Source organism: Octodon degus, unplaced genomic scaffold, assembly GCF_000260255.1.
Source record: "Octodon degus isolate 3935 unplaced genomic scaffold, OctDeg1.0 scaffold00090, whole genome shotgun sequence".
In the NCBI taxonomy this organism is placed as follows: Eukaryota; Metazoa; Chordata; class Mammalia; order Rodentia; family Octodontidae; genus Octodon; species Octodon degus.
The window spans coordinates 10,479,626-10,488,857 of record NW_004524666.1 but is presented as its reverse complement, the minus strand read 5'-3'; the positions used below and the strand labels follow the sequence as shown (position 1 = coordinate 10,488,857).

General features: G+C 39.8%; 1 protein-coding gene across 2 annotated transcripts in view; it reads right to left on the bottom strand.

Moving 5' to 3' along the window:
• Positions 1-3,268: 3,268 nt before the first annotated feature.
• The window catches only part of Slc16a10 (solute carrier family 16 member 10), a 130,868-nt gene continuing 124,904 nt past the window's right edge, over positions 3,269-9,232 (bottom strand). For both annotated transcript variants that reach the window (XM_004637498.2, XM_023722303.1), the window contains one exon: positions 3,269-5,809. In XM_004637498.2, coding sequence (XP_004637555.1) covers positions 5,577-5,809 — 233 coding nt within the window. In that variant the 3' untranslated portion in view covers positions 3,269-5,576. The remainder of the gene's footprint in view (positions 5,810-9,232) is intronic.

Below are 9,232 nucleotides of genomic sequence, written 5' to 3'. Positions count from 1 at the left end.
AGGACCTTTCCTTCACCAGCACAGTTCTTGAATCTAGGTTGTAATTTCAATTTTTGTCTTTTGTCAGATCCATAGGCCACATCAGTCGTTCTTCCTTGTTTGTCCCTTGAGCATCTATTTATCAGAAAAAAAGACTAAAGAAATCTTACTGAAAATTGGATCCCATCAACAACTTGTACTGGTTTGCTGTTAATTCTGAATCACCACAGCATCTCCGAGGAAGCAGAAGTACGCAGCCGAGCCTTGGGTGGGAAGCTGAGGCAGCCGAGCTGCCAAGAAGTGAGCCTGGCACCCCATGCTGAGGGGCTGGTTCGTTCCCATGGTCTCCTAACTAGTGAGAAATACTGAAATCTTCCCTCTCATGAATGAGGTAGCCTCCTATATTATTCTGTAGCAGTCAAGAAAATAGTACTAGTCCCCCACAAGCAAGTTTGGAACCATTTAAAAGGGACTACTGACTTGGAAGAGGTTTCTCTGAATGAATAATGGTTAAGATGGTTCAAGTGTACTATTTAAACTATGACAGTTTAAAAAGGGCAAGATAAGTAAACTCCTATGTCCTAAGTTTCAAGGTTTCTAAGAGTGACTCAGAGAGTCACGTCATGGGTGTGTATTTCCTTCAGCACCACCTGGAAAGTCACATAGCGTTCAAAGACTCCGAGTCTAACATGTATGAGTTTCTAAACATAACTTTGGGCCTCTGGCCTTTTCCTTTTCGGAACCGAACCCTACTACAGTTTTATAACAAAGAGTATTTGGTTTTGCCAACAAATAAAATAATAAACATGGACATGACTAAGAAATCACAGTGAACCCAGGAGCTGTTTGTCTACCTTATTACTTGCTCCTAGCCCTATTCTTAAACTCAGCTCTTAGTCTTTTTATTGACATCAGAGCAAGCCATCAGTAAAAATCAGTGAGCACGATGTGAACGAAACCAGTAACACAGGAAAGCAGTGCTCTTCTACAGTTCCTGTCCTACCTCACCTGTGACCGTTAGGAAAGACTAACTGCTCTTTCGTGTTAATAATGACAAAAGGTTTGCCTTTTAAAGAGCTGCACATCGTCCTCTGAGGCAATGACCATAAACCTAAGTTACCTCTTAATGTATACGCCAGCAACGAAGAAGTTTTCAGTGTTAAAAATGTCCTAAAGTGTTTACTCTTCCTGTCTTAAAATCTAGTACTGGAGCTTGAACCCAGAGCCTTCACACTCAACTATATTCCCAGCATTTGTAAAATATTTTATATGGAGACAGGGTTCCTAACTCACTGAGTTACCCAGGCTGGGATGGAATTTCTACCTCAGCCTCACAATGCTAAGATTACATGCTCTAGTTTTTATACTTGCTTAAATTGTTCACATGTTAAAATTGGAGCTAATTAGTTTGTGCATTTCTACTTGTATCTGTAAACTCTGGGATTTTACTGTACCACCAATCACTCCAGAATATAATCCAGGTAATTACAAGTTCCTAAAAGTCAATTACTGGAATGGCTTCTGAGAGGTCTAGTATACTCCAAGTTGTTCTCCAGGATGCCTCTTCAAAGCTAAGATTTAATCATTTATTTATTTACTTGGTACAGGGTCTTGCTATGCAGCTTGGCTTCAGTGATCCTCCTGTCTCAGCCTCCCCAGCCCTGGGATTACAGGTGTGTGCCACCATGCCCAATTTCAGGGCCTGCATGGTACACCTAAGGTTACAAAGCTTGCCCAGCAGGTGCTTAGACTGCTGAGCTACATCCCCAGCCCCAAGACTAAGATTTAATAAAACTCTAATGGATTATGAAAAGCAAAGCAAAAATTATGCTTTCTGAAAATATTAAGGACTTAGCAATTTTTTCCACAAAGCATTTCAACATTTAAATAAACATATTCTAGAACCTATTAAAAAGATATGAAGCTTAAATTTTATTTATTTATTTTTTTTTTTTTGCGGAACTGGGGATTGAACTCAGGCCCTTGCACTTGCCAAGGAAACACTTGTTCTACTGAGTCATCTCCCCGGCCCCTAAATATTTTGATTATGTAATTTTAAAGCACGTATTGTGGATCACTGGACTGTTAGCTGAAGACTATGGGCAAGCTACTCTCCCATTTAACACAAAAGTGGGCTGGGATTCATTCACTGACACTCTGGGGACCAGGAAGGAGTACAGCTCAGCAACAGTGCAACTAAGCAAGGATGGTAATGAACTCCACATTTTTGGAGGGTCTTAAGAGGAAAATAAAGGAAATGTAGAAAAGAATGAGGAAATCAGAAAGAGAGAGAGAGAAAAAAAAAAAACATGAGTGGGACAGCCCAGCACACCAGACACTCCTCAGAGCCATCCAAGCTATAGGTCACTTCCCCCAAATCTGGTATCACACTTATTGACTAACATCAAAATTACCTGAACACAATTCAGGGCTATGATAACAGGGGTATAAATTAAAACATGCCTCCTACTAGTAGCTTCAAAGCTTAGGGTTACCTGAAACAAACATGCTTACTATTTATAATTAAATGTACATTTACTTCCAAAATGTGGGAAGTTGAAACTACAATTACTAAAGATTTTTCCGTACTTGGGTGGAACCTATGGGATCATCAGCAAACATATAATATATGGATCAGAAAATATAAATGAAGTCTTTATTTCTATATATGCATGAAGTTGGATGCTTGCTATGAACACTATGCAGTTTTCAATGGAAATTGCAAGTCTTGTAGCAGAGCTTTAAAGTATTATAACTATGATCAAAGGTTTACAAATTGTGAATTAAGGAGTAGGAATCGGGTGGCATATTATCTAAATTGATGGGCCCTAACAATGTCCAGTGAAATGACATTCAACCAAAATATTTCCGGGAGCAACTTGGGCATCTGTTATAGTAGCATCTGATCCTGAGTTGCTAAGCAGAATGACTCCTCTCTTCTTATGTTATTGTGGGCCTCCGATGCCAGAACCTTTTGAATATGAGAGTTTTCTGAGTCTTATTCGAGGTAGGATTATGACATTTTTACACACTGTATTCTCTCAGAAAAGTGCCCGAGTTGAATGAAAATAGATTATTAGGTCACTATACTGCATCAGGAAGTGTTCAGAAGTTGTCATTTTCCAGGGATGCTGACGAATGCCTGTAATCCCAGCACTTGGGAGGCTAAGGCAGGAGGATCACTGTGAGCTTGAGGCCAACCTGGGCCACACAGTGAGTTCAAGACCAGCCTGAACTCCATAGTGAGACCATGTCTCAAAAAAAATAAAAAATAAAACCCACAAAGAACAAAAACAAAATTAGGATTTATTTTTAATGTAATATTTTTAAATATAGAATACAAATCTTTATGGATATTCATAATTTTCACATCTTTGGTTTGTGTATTTTAATTTGCAGAACTTTCCTTACCAAATAATATATCCCTAAATATTTAAAGGAATTTAGCATGTTTTATTCTAACTTTAAATGATCATAGTACTCTTCATAAGCATCTACTACAGCAGAGCTTTTTCAGTATTAGATTTAGTTTGATTCATTCTATTAAACTTATATTATACAATGTATAATTATATACCAATATAATATGCCAAAATGTAAATTTTTATTATAAACACTTAAGTCACTTTGGTGTTTTAAAGTGAAAAGTAACCCAGCAAGACCAAGTGTTTGGATTTCAGATTTATTACCTTTTCTTCTCTTGCTCCAAAATTGGCCAAATTTTGGAAGTAAAACATTTTGGAAGTCCTTACACAAAGTTAAATTTCCATTTTAGAGTAATCTTTCTGTAGAAATGGGGGCTGTCTTTAGAAATCTCTATTAAGACTAAAAAGCCGTAACGTTTTGTCATGGCAGTCTGGATGGCTGGCCCTAATCCAACTTTACCCAGGCACTGGTAACAACGAGGAAGTAATGTTCTAGACAACTGGAGGTGAGTCGGTGAAGGACGATACTGTGCACTGTATTCTTACATCTAAATCCTTTCTTAAAAGCTTAAAATAAGAACAGAAAAGGGTGGTATGGTCAAAATAGTTTTGTTTGCTGCAACAGAAGAGCAAACGAATTACCGAAGACTGCTGATATGAACCAACAGAAGGAGTACGATGCAGCTGAGTGCAGGGCATGCTACAATGCTCCGTTTGCTCACAATCTAAATCCCTGTCACTAAAATAAACTCCATATTTAATATTTACACGATGAACTTTCAAAGAGCTGGGTGAGGAAGCCGACCTCCTCCGGCCCTGCACCTGCTCCCAAGCCAACAGCCACATGGCCATGTGGGCCCATCCTGCAGGAAGCCCACCCTCGCCAGGGCAGACAATGGAAGCGCTCTGCCTTGGAAGCATGAAGGACTGAAGTGGTGAGACACACAACCACCCTTCTCACCTCACAGATAATTTAGGAACAGACGGATCCTGGAGGTGCTTCAAGACAAAATATCCCTGCCGTTAGGCAATACAGGACTGCACACCTCAATGCAAACTTTTGCTAGGAAACTTTGAAACTATAGGGATGATTTCGCCTTATAGATACTTAGAATCAATTAAGACCTATCAATTTCATAAACCAATTTGCACATTTGTTTATATCAGAATGGTGTTTTCTTCACAAATGAAAAGGGATTTGCCCCTCCTTCTAGTTTGTCCTTCAACTCCTATTTGATAACATACTTAAGAAGACTTTGAAGTACCAGTGCTAATAAATCCAGAAGTCAGAAATATTCTTAATTTCCAGAATTGCTTGCATGCATTCTGTTGTATTTTATTGTTTAAACAAAATCAAGGGGCCCGGGGAGATAGCTCAGTAGAAGAAGCGCTTGCCTGGCAAGCGCAGGGTCCTGAGTTCAATCCCTGGTACCACGAAAAAAAAAAAAAAAATCAGAAGCTTGGGGTGTTTTGGCTACTGGAGCAAAATGTACTGCAAACTCAAAGGGAGCAAATAAATGTCTGTGGAAGAAAACTGCTCTGCCGTTCTGAGGGGATCCTCTCATCTCATATGTTAAATCCACCACTAGCATCTGCACCCCCAAAGCCCCTGGCCCTGGAACAAGTCAGAACACTCCAATTACATAGCTTAGGAAGCAACAGAAAAGCAATTCTCACCTAGTCCTGCGTTTCAGGTGGATTTGTGGTTATCTACAATTCAGGCTTACATTTTGTAAAATGTTTCCAAAAAGCACAAGATTAAAACAGAGGTGCCAGAACCCAAGACACTATGTGAGACAACGAACAAATTATTTCCAGTTCTAATCAAACTGTAATCCTTTCAGTATAGCTTGAGGTATTTTAAAATATTTTACAAGCTTAAATAGTATTCACAGTTTCCAAAGTTGCCACTTGATGAGACAGCTTCAAATCTTCACAATATTTGACTTTCAGACCTGTTTTCCTATAACAGAGCCTCTTCCCTCAAGACTCTTGGAAATATTAGATAGCTACTTGGTAGAAGAAAATGGTTCTTGTAGTAATAAAAGTTCTATTTCCCAATTGTGCTATTCCAAGGGTATGATTAAAAAAATAAGAAATTTGCAATTCATATAAAACGAAAACTTGCTTAAAATTCAAAAGCAAGTCCAGTCTGGTAGAGGTATGTAGACATTAAATAACAGAATCCGATTCTTTCTTGAAGATTTCAGATGAGCTTGACAGCAGAGAGTTCTGGTTCCCTAGCATCTTCTCCATCTTCTCTCCTCCAGCAGTTTTCTGGATCTCTCTCTGCTTCTTATCATGGATCCATGGGATAAAACAAAGTACAGCACCTCCAATAAGGGGAGGGACCCCAGCGAGGTAGAATGCCACATTATAGGAACCAAGCTTGTCTCGAAGCAACCCTAGAAGGGAAAGAATTGTCACTGAGAGAGAACAAGCGTGCCTCTAAGGGCTGCAGATCAGTCACACTGCTGGCCTAGGGCCAGGGTCAAAACTTGCCCTTAGCAGGCCTTGGTCCCACACCGCAGAACCAGCTGCTATCCTTTCCTGCTTTTATTAGTGGGTATTGGCTATATAGATAAATGGGTTTCATTTTAGCAGATTTTTGTACACAGATGTAACATACTTTAATCAACCTCCCTCTTCGCCCCCTTGCCCTACCATTCCCCTGAGTTTCACACTGGGGGGGGTGTCCAATGTGTATAATTTATTTTGATCATGCTCATGCCCCTAATGCCCACCCTAACACTCCCTCCTTCCCTTTCATCCCTTCTCCTTTTCTAATAATAATTTTCCTTCTACTTTCTTGTCTTCTTTTTAAGGTTCTACTTATTAAGGAGAACAGGTGATGTTAGTCCGTGTCTGGGGCTTATTTCACTCAACATTATGATCTCTAGGTCCCTCCATTTTTCTGCAAAAGACAAAATTTCATTCATTCACGGCTTAATAATATTCCATTGGGGGGGGGGCTGGTGAGATGGCTCAGTGGTCTAAAGCACCTACTTGGAACAAGCTTGGCAAATCACAGGGACCGCGGTTCAATCCCCCAGCACCACATGCCAGCCAGCCCTGCCCCCTGGTGGGCTGAGCTGGCCACACACACACAAATAAACAAATTAAAAAAAAAATCCATTGGGTATATACAGCACATTTTCTTTAACCATTAATTTATTGATGGGCACTTAGGCAAGTCTCATATCTTAGCTTTGTACATGGGATTGTAATAAATACAAGTATGCAGATATTGCTGTAGTACAATAAGTTTAATTCCTTCAGATACATCAAACATTTTAAGAAAACATATGTAAGCTATAAATCTCTTCTGATATGAGGAAGGAAAAGATCTTCCAGCTTTAATTTTGTCTCAGAGTACTAGCCTTTTAGTTCTTATACCAGGATATTACTTGGGAAAAATATTGGCAACTATACATTGGCTTTGTTAAAAGCTCTTACAGGCCACTCAGATATTCAGACACAGGGTAGGTGGTGCTCAAGTCAGCTGAAACTTTTCTCAAATGCCTACACTTCAAACCCATCTTGGGCCTATGTGTTTTTATAAATATGAAATTGTTGGGTTTCATAGCACACACTTATAATCCCAGCTTCCTGGGAGGCTAAGGCAGGAAGACAGAGATCCAGTCCTAGTCCAGGCCTGCAAGAAGGATCCAAGGACATGAGTGTAGATTTCATGATGCAACTAGCTGGTTTTGAAGGACAGCTTAACAGTGCTGAGAAATAAATTTTCATTCCATCAAGTAAAAAAAAAAAAGAGACAGGAAGACAAAAAGTTTGAGGCTAGCTTGGGAAACTTAGTGAGACCTTGGCTCAAAAAGAAGAAAAAACAGGTTGGTGATGTAACTCAGGATAAGAGCCATAGATTGAATCTCTCTTGAGCACACATGTGTGCATGTGCATGTGGCGAGATAGGAGAGGGGGAGAGGGAGAGAGGGAGACAGAGAGAGACGGTGAGAAGAGAGGGAGAGTGGGAGAAAGGAAGGGAAGGAGGGGGAAAGAGAGGGAGAGAGGGGGAGGGGAGAAGGTGAGGGAGGGAGGGAGGAAAAGGGAGGGAGGGAGGGAAGGAGGGAAGGTGAGAGAAAAGGAAGGAAGGTCCAAAGAAAGCAAGGAAAATTATAAATTTAAGCCAGGATGAAAAAGGTTGTTATTTGGTAAAGATACTAAGGCTTGATGCTCTTTGGGAAGAAAATAGAAGTATGTCTGCCCACTCTGTTAGATCCTTTGGCTTTGCTTGAGTATTATTTAGAGTCTTCTTTCTTCTTTGTCTAAAAAAAAAAAATCTGGGACTTGGGGTTATAAATGTTTTCTTTAGAATTTTTAAAAGTTTACCTTAGAATCTTAGTTATTTGAAATCTTCAAGAAACATACTATATTGAGCATTTATCTGACTTTGATTTTTAAAAATAATGTGGATTTTTTTCAGTTAGGTACCAACCAATACATACAAATGAATGTATATTCTCACTCAACATAAACAAAATATATAGTACCTCTAAACATATAATTTCCTATCTTCTGTATCAAAGTATTCCATATGTAACTGAAGCTTTCATCCTTGTGAACATCAATCAATCGGGTTTTGCTCTACTGCTATGATGCCCTCAGAGTGCACTGTGAGCAAGGCCTGCAAGGGGCTTTCTGCTGCTAGTGGATGCAGGTTGTTCGGCTCACTATTGAGGCATCCTCTTATGCCATTATTTTTGGTCTGTTAGCATACCCCCTTCCTACTAAAGTGCCCATAAGCTGCTATGGATTTGAAAACCCTGAAACTAAACTTGTAGGGTAAAAAAAAAAAAAAAGAATGAATAGTATACCACCCGAGGGAAAGAGAGGGCTGCAAGATTCTCCTACATAGAAACTGCTAACCTTAGAAGTTCAACCCCATCTGGTCTGCTCAGTAGTAACCCTGCTTGCTTGATTTACGACCGGGATATAGTTGTAGATTACAAAAATGAAGCAAGGTCAACTTCCACCGAGCCCATGGTGCCAGACACAAATAATGGCACACACATTTATATGTTATTCTATTTGTCAGCCAAATGCAGTGGTAACCCTAGTGCTCTGGGAAGCTGAAGCAGGTGGATCAGAAATTCAAGCCTTAGCCTGGGCCAGCTAGCGATTTAGACAACACTTGTCTCAAAATTAAAATAGAAAGACTGGCCAGTGCTGGCCAGGCAGGCGCTTAGATTGCTGTGCTACCTCCCTGCCCCCCCAAAATTAAAACTTTTGGAAAACACATTTATATTAAATCTTATACTGATTCACACTGACTGTATATAACATTGAACAAGAGGTGTCTTTAGATAGGAGATATTCAGGAGATTTCTATAGGTAAAATTCATATAAAATAAAATTAACCAGTCTAGAGGCATTTGGTAAATTTACAATGATGTATAACCATTGCCAGTTCCAAAATATTTCCACCATGCCTCAAAGAATCTGTCTCTATAAAGTAATTATTCCCCGGTCCTCTTTCCTTCCAGCACCTGACAACCACCAATCTCTTTTCTGCCTCTATGGATCTACTTATTTTGAACATTTCATATAAATGGAATTGTGCACTGTGTGATCTTTTATATCTGGCTTTTCTCACCTAGCCACCTGGTAGCATGTATCAGTATTTATGTCATTTGTTGTTATTATTTAATTTTATGTATTTGGTACAGGGTCTCACTATATAGCTCAGACTCGTAGTGATCCTGGTTTCGGCCTCCCCAGCACTGGGATTACAAGCCTGCACCACCATTCCAGAACTCTGTGGTCAACTCAGTGCGCCTGGGGTTGGGGCTGGCGTGGCATGCAGTACCGGG